The 23,876-nt window shown below is 42.5% G+C and overlaps 1 protein-coding gene across 4 annotated transcripts in view; it reads right to left on the minus strand.

The window, feature by feature from the left end:
- Positions 1 to 23,876, minus strand: part of prkar1b (protein kinase, cAMP-dependent, regulatory, type I, beta) — a 70,340-nt gene that overhangs the window by 20,970 nt on the left and 25,494 nt on the right. For all 4 annotated transcript variants that reach the window (XM_030407211.1, XM_030407208.1, XM_030407210.1 and 1 more), the window contains 2 exons: positions 8,890 to 8,951; positions 4,611 to 4,657 (listed from right to left, as the gene is read on the minus strand). In XM_030407211.1, coding sequence (XP_030263071.1) covers positions 4,611 to 4,657; positions 8,890 to 8,951 — 109 coding nt within the window. The remainder of the gene's footprint in view (positions 1 to 4,610; positions 4,658 to 8,889; positions 8,952 to 23,876) is intronic.

A 23,876-nucleotide genomic window follows, 5' to 3' on the forward strand; every position in this document is an offset into this window, starting at 1 on the left:
CCAGATTCCAGGCTGTTGATATGCTTTGTAGGCTTGTTCCAAAGCATTTGATCCCCGCTAAGTCCTCAAATGAGACCCTCTAAAACAGTGGTTCCCAACCTGGGGTCCGGGCCCCCCCTAGGGGGCCGCCAGAGATCGCAGGGGGGGCGCACAACTTTGTCTGCTCTGAGGTTGTGAGGTTACCAAAATTATATTTGTGCACATTAAATGTATAAAATCCCAATACCAGACCCAACTGGATAATCAAAAGTCTTTATAATCCAAATTGAACGTATCTTTGGTCCACATTTAGATTCATTAAACTATTTATCACCAACACCCCTATGAGGTAGGCAGGTAGGTAGGTAAACTGTGTGTGTGTTTGTGTGTGATACACCTGATGACACAAAAAAGGAAGAAATGTATCTATATACATTGTAAAACAAGGAGAATAGGAGCAAAAACCTACAACTGTTGTTTATTTTTGCAAATAAAAGTTTGTAATTAATCACTTTATTCTTTCAGTGTATGCGGGTTGGGGTCGGGGGGGCCTGGCTTGTCTTCGACACAGGCAAGGGGGGCTTCAAGGAAAAAAGGTTGGGAACCACTGCTCTAAAAGGCCCTCTAGCCCTCCTATCTTTCCATCCATCCCTTTTATTTCCCTGTGTCATGTCTCGTTAGGACCTTCCCTTTGATTCAGTAGTGATGGAGGACAGAAATCTGTAGTAGATCTTAAACACCTATAGACATTTGCATGCATGTTTACCTCCATGCACACGCAAACTCACGCACGGCCCTATTTAGGCCAGCCACTATAGCTCTACAGACAATACAACCTCATCGAGACTCATTCAGGCTGTCTCTGGGGCCGTTACGGTTTCACCTGTCGACACACTATCCACTATCTTGTTGACTTAATAACACTAAGAGAAAGGAGGGGAGAGAGGGAGGAAGGGTTTATCCCTCCGGTGGCTGTGAATTGCAGGGATTGTTGCGAGCCATTATCCAAGCCTCAGAGTAGAACACAGGGGACCCATCCCTCACTATAAACTGTTGTGGCTTCAAAGAGATGCAGAGTGCTGGCAACGGTTTTGTCAAGTTTAGAAATGCAATAGACTAAACAGGTGATGCACAGATTTTCGTTCTTGACCTCAAGTATCTTCTGACGTGCAGTTCTTTGCTCAGTCTTCGTTGTGCATTTGATCCAATAAGGTTCCACACACACTTTAATGCTAATTTAGCTCCTGGTCAACTAGAGCTATTTAAATTGCTCAGATAAGCAGCTTTACATCCTCACTGGATCAGGTGTGCAAGGGGTAAAGCTGGAGCAAAGACCCACAGAAAAGGTGGTCCATAAGGAGTGAAATTGGAAACACTTGCACTGTATCAAGTCAGCACTGTGCGGAAGGTAAAGTGGAGTTCATAATGAGAAAGACTGAACAATGTACGCTGTCTTGCAGCTGTCACTGGGTTTTAACTATGCAAATATCCACAGTGAGCTGTGTGTGCCTGGTGGTAATTAACAGGCAACAAATCAAAAGTACTGGAAGGTGGATGAGCAGGCTGCGATGTTGCTGTGTATTTCTGTTTGTAGTTACTTGGAGTGTGTTTCTCTGTGCATGGCCATGAGCTGTGTGAATGTGTGTGTGAGAGAAGGTCTTGAACAGTCTGTCTCTTGTTGTCTATTTGGCAGCAATTATTCAATGTTCATTCCCAAATGCAGTGTCTACACTAATGATAAAATATAAAATAAGACTCCTCTCCTTCAATATAATTGTTCATCCAAAAATGTGATTTCAGTCATTATCTTGTCACCCTTAATGCCATGAAAAGTCAGCTTAGGTTTCATACTTCACAAAACTTTTCTGGAGCTTGACAGCAAAACAGCGTCTTCTCATAATCATATCTTCTCAAATCAAATTGGGATACCTGGGCTTCTGGGGACATGGACTGTGCCGGACAAGCTTAATGGTGCCATTTTATGTCATTTTTGGTTGTTGTTGTTTTTTTTTCTTTTAAAGCAAGTCCCCATCTACTAGTTTTGTTCTGAAGCTCCAGAAATGAAAGCGCTTTGTAACTTTACCTGACTTTTCATCAGCATACGGTTGAGTAGATAATCAATTAATTTTCACTTTTGGGTGAACTTTCCCTTTAAGGTAAATTAACTTGGATAACATTTGCTAACAAAGTGTCAGATATAATCACCTGTGGCATAAATGAACTTCGAAGCACTTTACTATCGACTCTATTCAGCATTTACAAGCAGTATGCAAACATTTAATAATGTTACCCATTGTAATGTTGTAGGCAGATATAGGGACATTTTAAGTGCGTCTTACTGTACAGTATTTGTCTATAATTGTAGTTTCTCCCATGAAGACATGTTTATATAATCGCATCTGTGTTTTATTATATTGTCATTTATTATGTGTTTATACAGTCTCCAGTTATAGGCGCACACTGGTGGAGTACAACTTCATTATACTGTAATATATTGTACTGTGACTAAGTGCTACTGTAAATAGGGGGACCTAAAGTAAAGTTTTACTGGAAGCTCAGTGTTTAATTAAAAAAACAGCATTTTTTTTCAACAAGATCATCTCACATTTGGGAATGAAAGTCTTAATTTCTCTCGTGGTTCACCCATATAAATACAGGCCGATGTCAGTAAGTGAATACACTTGTGTGCAGACGTGGTGGGGTGTTTACATCAGTGGCAGTGGTTGTCAGCTTTCAGGCAGTTTATGGGATGCCGGCAGATTTACACCCCTCTCTAATGAGAGACATCTCCACACTTTAATAACCTCGGCACCGAGCTTGAAGTAGTTTAGTGCCTGAGCTGTGGCTTGGAGGCAGCAGCTGTCTGTAGTGATAGAGGGGCGGATTGTATGGTAAAGTGGAGAAGACACATAGGAGAATGGGGATGAGGCCAAGGATAGAGGTCTTCTCTCAATTCAGCCCCCGAATGATAGGATCCTGGCTGTGGCAGCAGATGCCTAAGATTCATCGGTGGCAGACAGAGAAAGGTCGAGGTCTAGCCGAGAGCAGGACAGATGATGAAGACACAAAGTGATACTGCAGCTTCTGGGCTAAACTAACATGAAGTTGAGCCAGAGACATTGTCACGGAAAATATAAGAAAACAAACATGAATATCAAATATCAGGTTAAAGAGAGTTCTAGGACGAACTTGTGGTAGAAGGACTGGCAGGCCCTTACATTCAGCTATAACAGTTGGCTGCGATTTTAACACATTGAATGGTTGAAAATGGACAAGCCTGAGGGACTGTGTTTTTTTTTAGCGCTGCTAGTTGAATATCCCTGAACTTTTCACCATCGCTCTTTTTCAGGCAATCAATAATATATTGGATCGCGCGGGACATGTCATCCATCACACTGGTAACAAAGAAAACTGAGCTTTATCAGAGAGAAAGATATCATAGCACAGACAGTTAAGCTAATTTGTAGGGGGCACATCGTCCATACACTGATAGTGCTGGCAATCGTTGTGCTTCTATCACTTCACACGTTGTAAGCTTGTTGTTAACTGTGTCGTCAGCCCTCTGTTATAACAGTGCTGCCTTACAGCACGTGCGTTTCAACCCAGCTCTGCCATGCACACTGCCAGCACTTTCTAACAAGAAAAAAGAGCCCTGAGACTGGGAGATAAGCAGTTAAAACAAAAAAACAGTTTTTCCCACTAAAGAGCCTCTATTGTGAGAGTAGGATTATCATACACTGAGTATCAGATCTTACATAACACTGCCTAACACTGGAGGTGAGGAAAAGTGCAAAAGAAAAAACAAGACTTAACCCACCTAAATATGCCACGTTTCCTTCGACATAAAAAAAAATCAGGTGATTCAGTGTAATGAATTTGGGATGACAATTCAATGTGCCAATTTTCTCGTCTTTTCCCTTTACTGCGTATCTATAAAGCCTAAATATGGGTATAGAATAATCAGGGCCCTTGAGTGTTTCATAAGAATCTGGAACTAGGCGTCAGAACTTATCTTATCACATTTGACAAGACACCGTCGGAAACAATCCAAGTCAATGCAACATGGTTGGGTAAGCGTTTCACAGTCTTTCTATCATGGCACCATCTCAGTATATATACGCTTCTTTCTCTCAGGTGGGCTGTCTATATTGGCACGCTCGGCCAAGCTTGCCAACCTGCTTCTCTCCTCTTACCCGGCGTCTCTGTAAGCCGATAAGGTCACTTCCTGTTTAACTTTCCATCAGCTCCTGTTTTATCTCTCCACTTAACTCTATCGCTCTGTGTCAGGCTTGCTAAGACAAAAGACTACCTCAGTTAGGGTGCCTTCACAGTGCAGCACACTCTATAGCGCCATGTTCAGATTGTCATCGGAACTTTGAAGAGAACAAAACATGGGGGCAATCTAATACAACCTGTCCATTGTTAGGGGGAAACATTGTCTCAACATGAGTGGAGAAGGCAGGGTTTTCCCACTGAGTCACAATCCATCTTATAGCATACCTGTTGGCACTCTGCATACTGGAATCCCCTTCATTTGTAATGTTTTGCTTTAGTCGATGAACTGAATAAAAGAAATGACTCTCTAGAGAAAATGAATGAGGGTTTGTTTGTGTGCTTGTGTCTCCACTTACGTCCACTTCACCTTGGTCAATCACATAGAAGTTGTCTCCTTCATCGCCTGGAGGGAGGAGAGGTGGAGAAAAGAGGGAGTTTGTGAGAGAGCAGAAAAAAAAGAAGGAAAAGTACCTGGAGCTGACAGGAAAGCTTATTCTTCCTATTACTCCCACCTCTTGTTTAAGTTCTTAAAGGTGGATTTTTAAACCATTAAACCAAAATGGATGCATTAAGAGATTAAATCCATTCGTCAAACACTTAGAATACCACTTTCTGTGATCTGAGGAGCAAAAATAAGTTGATAGTTTAATCCATCATGAAACATTGAGACGTAAACAGATAGACATTTTATCACACTCCTCAGGCCTGTTAACTTCCATCACTTCTGCTAAAAGAAACAACTGCTGATTACTCGTCTTGCTATCATTTTTCTTGTTAGGTCTCAGACCCAGCGCCCAGTGCCAGAGATGCCGCTGCCTCCCCCAGAATGCACATTTCACTGGGCCTGCCAATATCTCTGTGAAATGGGGCTCTCGCCAGCAGAAAGTTGCAGCAACAGCGGTGCTCATTACTGCTGTTTGTGTAGCTTAATAATGGAAACTCTGAAACAGAGGGGCCTGAGTGTGCAGAGCTGCAACACCTCAGTATGAATTCAAACTGTACAACTGGAAGATGTGTTTATTCTGTTCCATACATCGCATAAAAACAGCAGAAATCAGCTAGCCTGGCTCTGTCAAAAGGTAACAACAACATATGCTGACCAGAATCTCTAAATCTTACTAATTAACATGTCATGTTTAATTAGTGCAAAATACAAAATTTAAAGTACAGCAGCTTTAAACAGCTTAATAAGAACTGTCCGCAGGCAACTGAGAGATATGAGGAAGGTCTCAATTTTCATCTCATGTTAAACATGGCTCCAATATGGTCAATAAAAGAGTGATTCATCATGTAAATTGACACAAATTGTTAGATAGAACCTCATTAAATTTACCATTTTACACTGGGTTATATTAGTATATCTTGACTGGGAGCGGCTTCCTGGAATCGCCCCTCTTTTGAATCTCCCAAAATGTAACAGAATTTCTTTGAATATTTTTCTTAAATTTCCGTAAGTATGGTCAGAGGCTTGCCCCAGCGGAGAGGACATGTTGTTGTCGAAATCAGAAAAGGGCTTATTCTTTGGATGGGCATTTTAGGCAGCCCAAACTAGGCATGCCCGGAAAAATGCCACTTGCTGTGTCGTTGCCCGTTTAATGCTTCATGCATGTTTAAGGCTTTCCATGATGTCTGCTTGTAAAGAAAAAAAATTGCAACAATGGCTACACGTTTAGTGAAAAAGCATTCAATGGTGGAATGTTTCTGAGTGCATTTATTCAAGTGCTCTACTTTAGCAGAAATGCGAGGTACTTGGTATTTTTTTCAGGGTGTCGATGTGACTCCTATGTTAACCGTATGATGCAGTGTAGTCCAATATCTATATCAATGTTGTCATCATGTGTTTTGGTGTTTTTGTGGGTGGGGGATTTACATCATTAGGACAATTTTTTGCTTCTGTTTAATGTGTCTCTGTGATATGTGAATTGTTAAAGCAAAACTCAATAAAAATGTGCTTACACAAATTACTTGGATTAGCTGGAGAAGACATTTTCAAAAATATTGTATTTTCACTATGTGGTATTTATACTTTTTATTAAATAAAGGATACAAATACCTTTTTTCTATCACTTAATACGTTATATCAGCTGCACTGCCTCCAGCAGCAATTGTTTCCACTTCTGTGTTTCCTGTATCAGATGCAACTAATTGAAGGGTCTCATATATGCAAGGCAGGCAACTCCAAATGTCGTCTGGTCTGCTGACCGGAACCCTGTTTGTGCTCTGTGTTTTCAAAGCGAACCCTAAACCTTGAGGCAGGCCATGGGATCTGGTTGGTTGATGACCGCTAAAAGCATCTAGTCTGGAGATAAGGCTGAAAAATGGTGAAGTGTTCCTTTAATTATGCTATCCGTTACATAGGGCTAGAGGGAAATTATTACAAAGGACTGACAGCCACATACGTGAGCACCGTGAAGCTCTCCCTGCAGCTACCGCTTACAATATGAATGTGAATGTGAATGTCACTTCATTCAGAGGCACAAGTGGGCGATGATGCATGAGTATACATGGCTCAAGTGTGCATGTATGTGCATTTCATAGGCACCAAGTGAGGGTGTGCGTGCATGTGTTCACCTGAAGAGTTGAAAGGCTGAGAGCGCCCCGTGTGTAAAGTTCACAGGAGTTCACACGGCTAATTAATACTGAGTGGAGAGTGCTCGTTAATCATACAGCTCTATTTTTCACACAAAACGCTCGTTTGTCTGTGGGATGGTATGTCCCAGTGGAGACCCCCAGACACACACACAACCTGCTGCAACCTGGCCCTGTCCTATCTCCCGCTCTCTGTCTCTGCCTCCCTCTCTTTCATCTCCTCTATCTCTCTTTCAATTACCTCTCACTCTGTCTTTCTTTTCTTCGACTCTTCCTGTCTTTTATCACTTTGGTGCTCGAGTCTTTGTTTTGCAGCCTTCAAATCCCCCTGTGCCTGTGAGTGCAGGCAAATATTTGACCACCGTGCACAAACACATAGACACGCACACACACACACACACACACACACACACACACACACACACACACACACACACACAGGCATGTTGGTGTACTCAGTGTGGCCTCGTCTCAACACAAGCTAATTGTCGTGAATATTGTTTAGGTCCGTCGGCTTTGCTCAGGAAGAAAACATGGGTCACATCCTCAACCTCTAAGGTGTTTTGCTCTCACAGTTTTGGTGCACCATACAGCTAAACGTGTCCGTCTTTCAGTACTGACTTCATGTTGGAATTTAAACGAAAAAATCTTCATACAGCATAATGCAGGTTATGATAGAGTAAAATTCTGTCTTTGTTTAAATACCGCTCAAGCCACACAGGCGATAACTCCTAGCTGTGTCTAAATAGTGTGTGATAGGTCGGTAGCAGGCAAGTTTTTTAGAAGCTGTACAGTAGTCCAGACATTAGCAATGACATCGGCACTGTATATACTGTATACCACACACTGTAGTGTATATAACAATGGACTGTCTGGGTCTGGGGGCCCCGCAAAGTTAGCTAGACGTATTATCACCAAATTAGGACTGATATACTCCTGGATGCTGTTTTAAGAGAAGGTGGGAGTGACTGAACTAGTGTGTAATTCAGTGAGTGTCCAAAAGCCTTCATTCAGTGTCAAAGAGAGTGTGTGTTTGTATGGCATGCTCCACAAATGTAACCTGCGAACACAGTATTATCTAAAGGTGGGAATTTGTCTGTGAGAATGTGTGTTTTCAGTGTTTCAAATATGTGATTAACATGTCTGAGTCTGTGTTTGATAGGAGTTCGAGTGTAGTGGGGTGTTGCTGGAAAAATACAGTCTGGGCCTGGTAAAGCTCTGCGTTCCTTCAAAGTCCAGGGATGTCTAGAGTGACGGCTTTGACGACTGTGGTTCGGCAGGGGAAAGGGACCTGACATCTGGTGCAGAAGTGGGGAATGTGTGAGTGGTGCAAAGAGAGGAAAGGGAGGGAACGGGGGAGTGGCAGCACAAAATAAGCGTGAATAGTGGAAGTCCAGTAGATGCATTCTTTGAGATAACGAGGTCTTTTTTTTTTGGGTGGCGCAACGACCAGAGCAGAAAGCTTTCCAACACCGTGTGTTCACTTATGCTACTCTGCACCACCCAGACAAGATGGATGTTGTGTTTTCTGTTATTATTGTTTTTTTGACTGGTAACTGAAGCAAATCTACTGGCCACTTTAGCTGATGGCTGCTGCTAATTTTGAGCCCTGGGCTTCAGCCAGAGAAGGTTATCAGTGAGGATGGTATATTAATTGTTTGCCACGTACTTGTCTTGCATCTGCACTGCAGCACAGACTTAATCTATGCCCTGATGATTTAACTCACATCAAAATTGTAAGAACCTTAGCTGTAATGTCTATCAATATCAGTGTCTTCATTATCTTTTTCGAAATCTTCAATGTTTTTGTTAGGCGAGGCGTAACTTTAAGGGTATACTATGCAAGATTTGTCGTTAGCTGTTTGTAAACACACCAATCAAAGTTTGCGCCACCCCCCTGACTATTTTTTATGAACTCCCAACCTCCCAACCTACGCGCTGTTACTGGCCGGTGGTTACACCCAGAAATTGTGATGTACTGCAGTTTACATACATATGATTGATTGTGACTACATCAAATAATCAAAACAAAACATATATACATACCTTGCTGGATGACTGTTTCCCCTGCAATGTGAGTTACTGGAAACATGGCATCAAATATGTCACTAAAGTAGAAGGAGACAGGGAAAAGGAACAGGGGAGAGGGAAATAACATAGTTATTACCAACATACCTGCTATTATGGTGCATTACTCACTCACACAGACAAACTGTCCTCAATCAAATTCAGTGAGAACATACATAGTTTACTCCAACAAATCCCCCACAGCCTCATTATTACTAGATGTCTATAACTACAGGTGTTTGCACTTAATGCATTACCAGTAACAAGACAATATCATCATCAGACAAATGAGCATAACAAAGCTTTAGCCACTTGCTCTGCATCTTTACATCCTATTAGTACTGCAGATAGGCTTAAACATAACTATGTGCTATTTCAGCACACGATCAAAGCCTTTATATCTGAGTGTATCTTTGGAAAGAGGCGCTGAGAAAACAAACAAAATGTTGGCTGTGCCTAAGCACTTAATTTCTGTTTCAGCCCGGCAGGGAAAGCGCCTGTTAGCCTGTTCCTAATCGGGCTGTTTAAATGCATGAAGCCTGAGCAGATTAAAGTTCCTCTGCAGAGATGTGTTGGGACAAGAGAAAACTTTAGTATCCTTCCTCTCCTCCTCCTCTCTGCTTGTCTCTCAGCTCCAGGGTATATTTATCTATCTAATCAGTTACATACCACCCATCTTATAGAGAAATATAGAAAAAACAATAAAAGAGGGTCAGGCATATATCAAAGACATACAAGACCTGCTGAGTGAATGTGGGGCAAGTTTGAGCCCGTTCTCTTTTAAGCCTGTATGTCGCTGAATGTGTGTTTGGAACAGTCTGCCTGCTTTTGAGTATATACTGCCTATGAAAACACACAGGTTTTCACAAATTGATGTGTGGTTGTTGAATATTTCTGTTCTTGTGGCTATGCAGCACCTAGATATGAAAAGGCTTACACAGCCAAATAAAACTTGATGCACACTGCTCACATAAATGAGTTGCTTTACATGAACCTCCCGGTAAAAGAAAAAAGAAGAAAAAGTGCAGGTCAACAGATGTTGAGGAGAGATCTGAGGATGTTATTGAGTGGTTTTGGAAGTGAACGGACCATGCTGTTATTTGTTTATGTGACACTGAATAAAAAGCAGACTTGAGAGGTGGACTCGGGCCAACTATACCCACAGGTAGGCCCTGTGCGGTGCAGCTGGCCACTGACTCATACATTGCATACGCACAAACACACTTTGCAAGTGCGCAAAAAACACATCCGCTCTTTGAAGTGCACAAGCACGGGGTAAAAGATGCACAGACACACTTTGGTGATTTCATGTACAACGTGGCCTGGTACTATGCATGCAACCGGTGCATGTCAACACACTCGCACACATATTCAAGCACATGAAAACATGCATATTGGCACGGTCTCATAGGACACGCAAACTCAAAAGGCTTTGATGGTGATTAGTCAGGGCAACATCTGCAGGAGCGCCCTCAACTCTCCTCACGTCCGCGACCACCTGCACTCGGCATGGAGTCTGTTGATTCAGGGGCTTTTGGAGCAGTTGGTTTCAGGTCATGTATAACTAATAATGAGTGGTTCAGGAAAAGAATTTCCTTAGCAAAATATTTTTATTTTTTTTTTAGCAAAAATGCCACGGAAAGAATCAGCACATACAGGTCATTAACTTTGATTTAATTTCCCAAATTAATTAAATCAAAATATATTTCAATGCTTTCTAACTCAAGACAGGTTCTTCTTTAGTATGAGCACTTTCTTGATGACGGTATTGATGATGATGATGATGATGATGATGATGATGCATCACGCAGCTAACAGGATGCTCATGACTGATGCACGGCGAGAGGATCAAAGGCGAGTAAACCTGCGTTTGGGTAATTACCCTTGACCACCTCTCTCTTTCCATGCCCTGCCTCTCACTAAATGCATCGCTGAGCACAACAAAGACACTTGTGCAGGTAATTGCTTCCCCTCGTCTCTACGTGTCTCTCTTTCCCTTTCTTCGTCCCAAACTTCCTCCCTGTCTCTTCTCGATAACTTTTTCTCTTCCTCTCCCCTCTCAATTACCCCTTTCTTCCCTCTAATTCTCCCGCCGCCCCACCTATTTCTCTCATCTCTCGCTCTATCGCCCCCCCACTCCATGCCTCTCCCAGATGAAGTGATTAATCTTGTCCTTTCCGCTACCTGTAGCCCCTCTGACCTCATGAAAAGGCAGAGCCAACCTCTCCTGCCCCCCCTTAACAATGGATGTGCTGTTCTGGCAGAGACAGACAGAAAGAAAGAGGGAGAGACCCTGCAGACTCTGAAGGGGCTAGGAAGTTCACCTCCACCCTAGGGAGGGAGACAAAGCTTCTGTCATGGTTGAGATATGTGGAGGTACTTCCCTGCAACACATGCTCCTTTACATACACACTTGCATGTAAGAACATCTATTGAAAACCCATATAACTGTCCAATTGTTAATTACTATCATATCTCCTCACTGACATCATTCTCATCTTACTTGTCGTTCTTACAATCTGTCCCATCTTTGCACATACTCAGTCCCTGCCCAGATGACATCACACGGGGGAGTACGCTGCCTGTATATGTGTTTGTTTGTCGCACAGGATGTAGCAACAGAGATAAACGCATTTGTGTAATAATCTAAGAAGCAATCACGGCAGTGAGGCAGCAGTTTTTTTTTCAGGGGGGGAAACTGAAGATGCCAAAAGACGCAGTCATCTCAGATGGAAGTGACATCAAAATTGAGCCAATTAGAAAGAAGAGACACCTTTTCCGTAACGCCCTGCGTTGCATTGTGTTGAGCTCATCGCAGAACTGTGGCTTTTGTAAAAAAGTTGGATTTACCAAGCCGTCTACAATGTGGCTGCCACCTCAGGTTGCAAGTTTGTGTGATAGGGAAAGTTTATGTCAGCCTTCGCTCGCTCACACACATGCAGACAACACGTAGCAACAGCCGACTATTGTTCTCAAACGCCCGTTAAAGCGCGGTTAGCTTAGGGGATTTCAGTCATTTCAGTCATTAATGACATGAAATCAGGCCTGCTTGTTGTAGCTGGATTGCTTGTTGTTCTTCCTGGTTGGTGTTTGACAGCCTTCCTCGCTCAACTCTCCCCTCCCTCTTAATCTTTCCTACAACACAGCTGTTTATTTGTTCAGCAGCAGACATCTTATCTCTTACATTACTACATCAACACACAGCACTACCATTATGCCATTAACACCAAAGGACTCTTTAACAGCGCGGCGTGCTGCCATGTCTTTGTGTTTCTTAATGGGCCACAGAATGTTGGGTTACACAAGCCCTTGATGGGGAACTCATCCAGAAGGCTCGCTCGTCTGTTTGGAAGAGGTTTTGCAATAACTAAAGCAATCAACAACTGCACCGCATACGGGAACTTCCAAGCTCTCCAAGATGTCTCTTGGCTTGGCAGTGATGTGCCACTGGTTTGGCTGGCACAGCGCTCATGCCTTAAGTGCTTGAAAGATTAATTTTCACTGCCAGAGTTGATAGTAATTCTGATGGCTGTTTCTGGCTTATCAGAACAATAGCCTTTGTTTTGCAACTATGCACAAGTCCATGACATACACGCCAAACTTACACCTGAGTTCTATAACGTGTAGGTTTTGTCAGTTGACAGAAGCAGAGGGGTGATATGGTGAATACCGATCACTGAGAAAGCTAAAGTTCAACAAAAAACTGACATCCATAGGTTTCGTATTTACATAACAATCTAATAATCTTGTGATTATGAGGGAGATTTTAGAATGAGTAAGGCATTGTGTGTGTGACATAATGTTTCCAGGAGTCCTGTCTGCACCTGAGTGACTTGGGAATCTTTAACAGAATTAATGCTGCATACTTACTTTAGCCCACCTTTAATTCAAAGCTAGATTGTGGTTACTCAGCATAATGTGCAAAGTGCAAGCAAACTCATGAAAACATAAATTAGATTTTCACTGATTATTGAGGTTAACAGATTTAGTTTACAAGCCTATAGTGTGACTCATCATGGTAAAATCAGAGTAAGATGGAAAAACAGCTTAATGAGGCTGACAAAGTGATGTGCAATGAAGTGTCCAGAGTTTAAAAGTTGAGCACAACCACATGGAAGAACCAACTCACCCCACTGAGCTCTTTTAGTGTGGACACGATGAAAGCTGTTTTTCTAATTACATACACCAACACACATATAAGCACGTACACGCACAAACACACACCACTGACAATAGGCTGTAGTATGAAAGAGTGAGTAAGAGAGAGAAAAAAAGGGGGAGATGAAGGGGTTATAATTATAAAGCACTGAAGCATTTAGGGAGGATATTTATGACATGAAAGCGCTTGGCACGCGCCCTGTCTCTCCCTGGAGACCTGGCGCAAAAAATGACGGGACTGGGCCCTGCCAGCTGCTGCCCATTTCTTTCAACTGGCTTCAATACTCCGAGATGTGGTGACCACTAACATGTTCAAGACGCATCACAAAGATCCACTCCAACCACCAAATCCTCAGTAGTCTACTTCTAAATGACAGTACAGTGGGGATGTTGCATAATGCTAAAAGAGAACTTACATTTGAATTTCATTTCTTTAGAACTGCCTTTTTAAGATTTTTATGGCTAATGATTTAACCAGGCATATCTCTGAGAAAATAATTCATGTTAATGTGCACTCATGTCTTGTGGCTAAAAGGCAAGAAGATGATGGTAAACTCAGTTCATCTTGCATCATAAAGTCTTATTGGAAGAAAAGAAAAAGCTACAGTACATAATGTTATTTTTTTATGCACACTGCTGAAGATTGACTTCACTGCTGCTCTCTTAAAATATGTTTGGTTGAGCTTATTCTGGAATGATTAAACAAGCTGCTTCTATTTGTTCCTGCTGTTGAGAACTGGCCTATACTGAGCGTACAGGCAGCCATGCAGCACAGAGGTGGTCCTGGAGGTTTACAGGTGGACATAACAGTTTATGGCTGGTGACAATGACCACTTAAAGATGGTCAACATTGTGGGAGGAGAAAGGGGTGCCAGTCGAGGAGAAAGAGAACTCTCACTTTTCTCAAAACTCAACCGGCCCCTTAAATCCATTTGAAATTTGGGCTTTGGACTGATTTTCCAGTGTCAAAGATCAAATGAATGTTCTCATTCGTGGTGGTCTAAAGTTAGAGTGCGCTGTGTGATTAAATGTTGTAAGTTGTATTTAACACCAGCAGAGTGTAGGGAGCACACTGTGTTAAACCCACACACCTGGACCTGGTGGGTTTATAAGGGGTGTAAACCTGCATACATCCTGTGGCCTCAAAATGTAGACGTGTGTCTCACAATGAGTGTACCGTAAGACCCAATCACCTGAGAGCCAGGCCGGGTGATCTGTGTGACCTGGACACTGCTGCCAAAACATGCTGATACAAACAGTGTCATTTATATGTACTGCAATGACCAGACCACCTGAGAGAATGACAAGAAGGTGAAGAGAAAAAGAGCTGGATTCTAGCTTTAGATTTTTTTTTTCATCTCTAATTTCAAATTCCATGTGCAGTGGTGAGGTGCAACACATTGTAACACATGGTTAAATCCTTATATCTAAGTGTCAATACTTTGATGAGATCCAATGTTTCAGACCTTGCAAAAGCCAGACAACACTTTGCACGTTCAAGATGGCTTGAGATATGATTAAGCCTGGTGAAATACATACTTAGCTTGCAAGAGAGCTGGATTCGCAAGATCCCCAGGTCATGTTTTGGTGTGGCCTAACAAGTGATTTGGCTCTATCAGTGTTCTGTGAATAACTGCTGGCAGCTCGAGCAGGGTTAAAGTGTGATGACCACTGAGAAAACCGACTGTTTATACAAATATAATAATGGCTGCAGCACAGGAGGTTAGCTCAGATGTTGCTTTAGTAATTAGAACTGAAGAGTTTTTCTTTATTGGAAGAAGAGCAGAGACACTGAAGGCTTTCCTGAATGGGAAAGGATCGAATTAAAAAAGATGTGTACACTCTTGGTTTACCAACTGGCTCTGCACACATTGCCATGTATGAATTGCAAGGTGCTTTTCTGGACAATTTCTGAGGAAGACTTCTCAGATAGTTCTGTGTAACAAACCATCTGGCACATCACACTAAATACATACCGGGCCAGTCAGCAGACTTGAGGGAGTACATAGCTGATGATCCCATGTCTTTAAACTTCCAAGCCTTTAATTAACTCTTTTCTAAGAATAAAATATGTAACCTTTTTATGTATATTTTGTTGAGTTGTGTAGCTACATTATCCAATATGTTTCCAACAATGAATAAATGCAGAAAAAACCCTAATTTAACAGTGTTTTTCATTTGGTCGCTTTTTGCCGTAACTTCTGGAAAGACATAAGTTACAAAGGATTTAGGCAAACGTGACTAAAATTAACAAGAACAAAACTTTACAATGTTACTTCATCTGTGAACATTTGTTTTTAATCAAAATCAAATATATTGATATTGCCCAAAATCACAATCACATTGCCTCAGTGGGCTGTGACTGCCCTAAGGGAGTTGGTTGAATATACTTTACAGCTGTGCTATAAACACAAACAGTCACTGATTCAGACAAACAAACACTTTGCAGCCAGTGATTGCCAATGTGGAGGAAAGACTAACTGACACAGTAGCTTTCCCGAAACCTTTGAGCCTATTTGAAGCAGTAGTCCTCAGATAAAATATATGACTGAACTACCACTGAACCGGCACTGACACCTTGGACCCAGCAACCTGCCAAAGACAACTCCATGAGAGGGCAATTTGCCCTTATCACCTCCTCCTCACCATGCTCAGTACTAAGCACCAGTGTTTTCCTCACACTGTCTTGTTGCTGGCATGGCAATGGGAAGAGCAGGCTTGGAAATGTTGGTTTAGAGGGGGAGGAAAGTTGAAACAAAGGCAGAAAAAGACGAAAGAACAGAAATAGAAGGGAGATTTCACTGGGAAGAGCACGAGGCTACTGAGAAGCAGCCAGTTGATGCAGCGAATACCAGACAGCTGAGACCTTCTACATGACCGAGCTTAATGAACACCTTGTTCACATTTGCTTGTACATAAACAAATAAACACACGCTCACATATACAAGCTTAAAAAGGCGCATTTACAACATCTGCCATCAGGTTTAACAGCAGCGGTGATAATGACGCAGACCTTGTACATACAACCTCATTCCTCTGCTGTGACTACTGCTTGGAACATACCCCATCCCACACACACACACACACACAAACACACACACACACACACACACACGCACACACACACAAACACACACACACACGCACACACACACACACACACACACACACACACACACACACAGGTTGGCATCAGGGAGGCGAGAGGCAGAGCTGCGTGGCAGTGGAAGAATGGACCAGTCTGAGGAGGAAAAAAGTGAGAAAGAGGGTAGAAGGATGTGAGGAGAAAGGAGGATGTGCTACAGGGCGGAAAACAAATATCAAACTTTGACAGCATCTTGACTGTAAATAAACAGTGTGCCACATCAGAATCTTTGATGTTCAAAATGATGGGATTACGTGTATGTCACTGGAGTGAACAACTGAATAATCTTCAAGGAGAAGTGCCAGTAATACAGCTTATTGGCTTGTGGGTGCAAATTAGGGTTGGCTGATTTTTATTTGGCTTGTTTCATGGTCTTCTTCAGAAGAACGAGTGAGAGCCTCTTACACGGCAGCACTGTACACACCCACTGAGCTGAAGAATGAGTGGAGGGAATAACAGCGTCTAGAGCCTGATTACTTTCACATCTAGCTCGGTGAATTAAAGGTTTATTTTGACCGAACAGGAGACTGTTATACTAACCAAGTGGGTTTCGGAAAGTTTTATTTTTGTCGCTGTCAAATTTGAATGAAGTGAGTTTTACAATAAAGGGAATTAAACTTGTCTTAGTTGGGTTAAAGACAGAAACTTGAGTTCAGAGGGAGTACTAAGGCCGAGCAATGTAATGATATAATATCTTTAACTTGAAATGAGACTTTATTGTCACCCCCTTTTGGATATTTTTTTTATCATCTTATGGCATAAGTGTTATCTTACCCTGGTGTTGTCTTTCCAACACACTAAAACCCAACACATATGTATTGTATGACTTGTGGTTAAGATTAATTAATGAAAGAACACACTTCAGAGAATAGGTTAACAACTGATTATTTTTATCGACAAGTTGTTTGTCTCTTGATGTCTTTGGGTAAAAAAAGACTTCCGTTCACGGGGTGAACTGCAGTCTCAAAAGCGATATTAGTCAGACTGGCCCCATTTGATCACAATATTATCAGCGCTGACAATCATTTGGGGAAAAAATCTGCAAACTTCTCTCTGAAGTTTGCTCTTTCATTTTTTGAAGGCATTTCTTCATCAGTCAGTCATACAACATAGATAGTATAATATTGCCACAGGGATATCAATTATATTTGATTCCATCACCTAGTCCTGGTGTTTGTGTTGGGCTTTTGAGGAGATTTCAAAACACTGATATATATTGTGTATTGCAAAAGAGCCTAGAAACACCAACAATATTATTCTAAGTCCTTATCACCCAGCCCTTGGGTGTACAGTCTGTTTGATAAGGAAAATAGGTGTAGGAATATTTCTTTGGAAAGTGTTATCAAGTCAGCCAACCCTAGTCGCAACTGTTTCCTCCCTCTCTCCTTTATCATTAGAAAAGGGATAAAAATAGTCCCACTCAAACGTTCACCTAAATCTTCCGGTGACATGGATGAAGGTTGTTCCCCACTTTTGAGACTGCTGTGTATATTCAGTGTGACAAGGCTGTTTTACAGGCCTACCTGATGATCCAACACACACCACCTGCTGATGCAGCCATGATGTCAGCCCGCAAACATCACAAACATGTCCAACCCTGCATTCTCTCCCCTGCTTTCCTCTCCCTTTCTTCTTCTCACATCAGGAGTCTCATACTGTTGACTATGTATACTAAAACGTACTTTTTCACCTGCGTGCTACTTACTTTTCCCCATGCAGTGCGTCTAGATTTCATTATCAGTACACTTTTTCACACTTTCCTAATGCCCGCTGTCTTCGTTGTTAGTCGCCCCAGGGCAGGAAAAAGTGAGCTCTTCCTCCACTTAAAAAGGGTCAGGCTGGATCAGGCGCTGACAGGACTAAGCATCCACCTCTCTGATGTGTCCACAGGCAACGTGTCACCGGAATAAGGCAAGGACACAGGCAGAGAGAAGGACAGATAGAGAGGGAGACATATTCTTGTCCTCACCTGGCATGCAGGGATAGAAAAGATCCTCTGAATGCGCGGAGTTATATTACACTCAGATAAAACAATCCTATACGTTCTGTACAGGTGCCAAGAGTCATGCCTCTCCCTCGTTCTCAATCTCTCTAACATAGACACACACACACATATCCTGACACGTCGCCAAACATCACAAGACATGCCGCAGCCCCGCGGGCATGTCTTTTCCTCTCCTCTCTCCTCCATCCTCCCTCCCACCCCCTGCTTCCCTCCCTCCTTCCCACCTCTCAGTAGACAAGCACAAGAACAAGATAAGCATTTGAGTAGCAGATCAGGACACAAATTGCCTTTTGTTGGGGTTTAAACCTGAGAGGTGTTTACATAACACGGCATATTATATGTGCATGCTCAAACACATGGATGTTTACAAGGAAATTAGATGGAGAAAAGTGAAGGACGAGGCATCCAGTGGAGAAATGCTTAAGGCTAAAACTGTACACTGTACTCGTGTGTGTGTGTGTGTGTGTGTGTGTGTGTGCGTGTGTGTGTGTGTGTGTGTGTGTGTGTGTGTGTGTGTGTGTGTGTGTGAGTGTGTGTGTGTATTTAAACCTCATCCACCGGCACTCTGGCCAGTGAGGTAAGAGGTGCAGTGGGTGCACGGAGGGGAGAGAAATAGTTGACATTCGATAGCTGACATCTGACTGACGTAAGGCCTTCCCTGTTGTAAACAGACAGCTTCATCAGACACACAGGCTACAGATCTGGACAGTGTTGAGCAACCAACTAGCACCTCTTGTACAACGCACGAGGGAATCTGCTCATGTTAGCAGTTTGCTAGATGGAAAGTTTATTTAATTGTAACAACTATGTATGGCGACATGCTGGATTCAACAAGAACCAGTTTTCTCTCTCAGGACGAGCATCAATTAAGACAAAAAACACGCTCCTTCTTTTTCCACCTAGACTCTATGATACCTTGTGCAACCTCCAGCATGTCCTGACTCTCAAACAGACTTTTCCTTGGTAACAGGATGCTGCTCTTTGTTCTGAGACTGATTGGTACAATGTATCATTCATTAATGAAGATCTAGGCTGATGCCTTTATTGAGTGAATACTAACACTATAATTACTGCTTAGCCCACTAAGCTAACCCTTTTAAAGCCAGAGCATTAGTTCACTTAGGTTCTTTGTTATTTACGCTAATACGCTAATAATTACCTCCCCAGAAAACTCCCTGAGTTTTTCAGGTATGGTTTGCACTATATAAGGCTCTTGTTATGGATGCGGATCCCCGATCACCTCAGTGGCTGAGCTTTTGCATCAAGATTTAAACAAGTTACAGAGTGAGGTCTGAAGCGTATTCCGACACAGATCAGAAATTCATTGATTTTAGCAAGCTCGACTGTTTCTTGACTGATGGAATACCTTCAGAAGAGTTCTGTGGCATGCCATTACAATTTTCGGGAACAAAGCTCCTTTTGTCAGCTTTGAGGGCAAATAATTCATTAAAAAAATGGGAGTAGATACTGTCAAAACAATCTTTTATCGTTGAGGTTTTAATTACTGAGAAATCCAAAAATTAGTAGAAATCATTACAAGATGTGGAACAGAGTGATTCATAGCCTTTTTATCTCCATTGAAGTGCCACCTTGTACCATACCTCCTTTTTTAGATGTATGTGTGGTTTTTCTCACTTATCCACGTTAAAATTTGTTTAAGATAAAGCTTGTGCACTGTTAACCAAGGAGTGCTTGGTGAAAAGCAACAGACGTCTCTGCTCTTGTAAATACAGTAGAATCATCATCTTGCAAGAAGTTCTCATAGAGATATGAATCAAAATAGAAATTTAAGTAAATCAGCAGTTGAGTCACTTTAGGTACTGAAGAGACCTAGATAGCATTGTTACTCTATGACAGACTATCATCTGAAAGGCCAAATGGCTCTCTGATGGCCTCAATTCTATAACACAAGCTCATCACACATTCAACCTTCTCAGGCATGGAAATGGGCTGAGCACCTCCAATTCAGATGAAACTTGACCAGAGTGACACCCATGAACCAATGAGGAGGTCATGGGAGAATTAACACGCTATAACGAGACTGTTGTCTGTGCTTGTGCACTGGAACCTATCACCGTAGCATAGACAAAGCAGACGGGATGTATACAATAGGAGGCCTTGGGCCGACCCAGCCTGTTCTGTAGGCGGCTGGGCTGCTCTGTCCTCGGCTAATGTGTGCTGGTCAGTGTGTGGGCTGTACTTTGGGCCCGCTTGAGCTAAAAAGGCACTGAAGGGTTGCAGGAACATCATGTCCTCACAGCAGGGGCAAACACAGGCTAGGAAGTCACTGTCATGCACACGCGCACATTTACCCTACATGTTCATTCTCACGAAATAAGACGTGACACCGTCCACGATCTCAGAGCAGACATGTCTCAGGTTAAAGGTGTTAAAGGGACAAACCAAAAACACAAATTATTCCTCTTGCCTGAAGTGCTATCTATCCAGCTAGATTGTTCACTCTGAATTGTTGAGTTTTAGAGATATCAGCCATGGAGATGACTGCCTTGTCACAAATAAAATGGAAGTAGATGGCACCCGGGTTGTCAGTAATGTCTCTTTTCAGGTTGAGACAATCCGCAGACTGGTGTCCTCCTCAGCTTGGCCATAATGTTGGTTGGCTTGGTTAACTTAGCTGGCTAGATGTTCAGCCATCTTTTGTTTATGAAGTGATCTGGTGGCCTTTCCACAAGTAATTTAGTGGTTGATAATCATTTTTCTTTTTGTGCGCTTTTTTTCTTTTTTTTACGGCAAGAGTTTACACATGTCTCTCCACCTCCCAACATTTGTATTTTGATATTTTGAGGGTAATTTATTAGTCAAAAAGATACAAAAAACACAGTAAACAAAGTTGACAATACATTTGATTGCTGGCATATTTTCCCCCAAGTTTCTATAGATATTGCAATAATGTGTTTATCGTGAATTTGTTTGACAATGGTAATCATGTTAAAAAAAAATGATATCATGACAGCTGTAGTGATATGGAAAGCATTTAGTTCCTGCTCACGACAAGACCTGTGGATTACATTGAGTTAATGGCTTGTAATTTAAGGAAAGGGACATTGCTGTTGATTTTACAAATGCATTTTTGGAAGCTTTGAGCACCACAATCTGAGTTATCTACTTACATTATATCAGAGCAGAGAGTCAAGGCAGACATCTCTATGTTCGATATCTCTAAAACTCGGCGACTTGCACCAAAACAATCTAGATGGATAACTAACACTTCAGGTAAGAGGAAAAAACATGTATTATTTGATTCTGTGGTGACGTGTCTCTTTCCCTTTTATTTTTCCCCTACACTTTTTATTCTTTTACTGCCACTTGCTCCCCCTGACTTTCACTCACTCAGCAGTTTAAGTGTTTCTGAGGGCTGTTTTATTATGAGCGATTAAGGTGATTCACTACTTCTCCCACTGTGGACATTTAATCCAACTACTGTTCAAATCCAAAGTGGAGGCCACTTTCTCTCCCTTTCCTGTTTACTTCAGGACAAACACAGACTGAGGACAGACTGCACATGCATATATGTACAGAAAAAAACTTTTTTATGCACTCAAGTGCATTGATCTGCATATAAGCACCTGGGCACACAGAAAAAACATGTTCACACAGTTGTGCACAAACACACTTGCACACACACACACACACACACACACTCTCACAATGATGGTATAAGCAGCTGAAAAGGCAGGGATGAATCATAGATGGCTGGAAAAGTGTCCTGAACAGACTCTGGGGTACACTTTGGAAGGGATACAACATTCTGAAAGGACTCCAGACTTAAACAGTACTACATGACTCACTAATTTCTTAAGAACTGCATGGAGAAATGGATGGAGTGAAGGATGACAGGGGCGGAAGAGGCAGCAGGGGACAGGTTGAAACACAGCAGAGGGTATGAGAGAGGACAAAAGTTTCCAGCTATCTGTGCAGTTGTGCATGTGTGTGTGGTTGTACATGTGCACACTCATGTGCATGTGTGAATGTGTTTATCTGGGCTAGCTTGCGAGCATGCAGCCTAGCTAATGTGAGCATCCTTCAAATGATGTGTTTTCTTGATTGCCCTGTGGTTTACATAGGCACAGAAGTTATGTCGTCTTCGCTATGGTTAAAGATGTAGTGTGCTGGGGGAGGTGAGGCCACTGGGCTGTTAGTCCACTGGATGGTGGTGGGGATGGTCGAGGTTCAGTCAGGCCTGTAGCTCTCCTGTGGAGAGTGACCTCATCGCCTGGCCCCTGGCATTGTGGCAGCAGCACAAAGCCATGCAGGGGGACAGAGAGAGAAGACTACACATGACTGTGGGGGATGGACTGGATGTGAGCGTGGATGTAGATGTGAATGAGTCTGCATGACTGAGAGAGGGAGAAGGACAGGAAGAGAAAAAGTGAGAGAAAGTTGTGGATTCTGAAAAGGGGGGAAAGAGGACCACCGGGCTCTCAGGAAGAATGGGAATGAGAACACACAGACGGTCAATGAGGGAATCAGAAAGACAGGAAACGCAAACGCACACGCAAACAAATAGACCAAACAACACACAACAGAGAGCTGCTAATTTGTTCATGCTGTCACTGCATAGCCCACCATAAAATACAAACCCAACAGATGCAAACATCCTCACCAGTCTTCCACCTGAACACAGAGACCTCTCAATGACGAGAAAAGACAACAACACATGCACACTATGGAGACTACAGGATACTTCTTCAGTAGTCATTCCAATGTCGCGAGAAAGAGAGACAAAGAGCTGTCCACTGCCATTCAGGGCTACTATGTCCTGCTTCCCCTGCCAGGAAGGACAGTCTGTAGGCAGGGGGTCACTAAAAGCAAGTGTCTGAGCAAATATGCCTACAGGTGCACAATAACATTTGTCATGCTTGTTTGTATTTCCAGTACAAAGACTACTGTTTCTGACTGGCAGAAGCAATGACTCCAGAGAAAGTTAATGCCTGTGTCATCTGTGTGTGGCAAAAACACCCCCTAGGGGTGGCTGTGTGGTAACAACACACTTTGAGTGTCACTATATGTAGAAAATGATGGAGATGCAATTAGTGTGTGGCTTTATCTGTGCATTTTTCGTCAAACAAAAATTTCTGCCCGTACCAATTTGAGCTACAGCTTGCTCTGTGTTTTCAAAAATGAACCCATTCACTGAAGTAAAGAGCTCAAGTTCCAGATCTATTGGAAACGGAGCCTGATTCAAATGAGCGAGCTATCAGATAAAATGATGAGAGCTGTGCTCATCTGATACGCCTACACACAGCACACTATCTCACATTGCATCCTCTTTGTTGTTCTGTCCCCTTCACACAGGCCCTTAAATAAACTTCCGCTGGAACATGAGACAGGACGCCTCTCTCCCGGGCAGCTTCAGTATCTTCGCTATTGTTTGTTTATTTAGTTTTCTGTCTCTCACTGATTTATTTATTATTGTTTTTGCACCTCTTCAAACACACATGCGAACACACACACATGCACACACACACACACACACACAGAGCGCCAGTACACTAAAGATGTTCCCCGTCCGTCGGCAGAGGCTAGTGGGGAAGGTGCAGAGGTCAGGGTTTAGGGGTCAGAGGTCAACTAATCGGTCACTTCATCAACTCATTACTCCGCTTGTTAATTAGAGGATTAAAGCAGGCAGGATGAGGT

Source organism: Sparus aurata, chromosome 23, assembly GCF_900880675.1.
Source record: "Sparus aurata chromosome 23, fSpaAur1.1, whole genome shotgun sequence".
Classification (NCBI taxonomy): domain Eukaryota; kingdom Metazoa; phylum Chordata; class Actinopteri; order Spariformes; family Sparidae; genus Sparus; species Sparus aurata.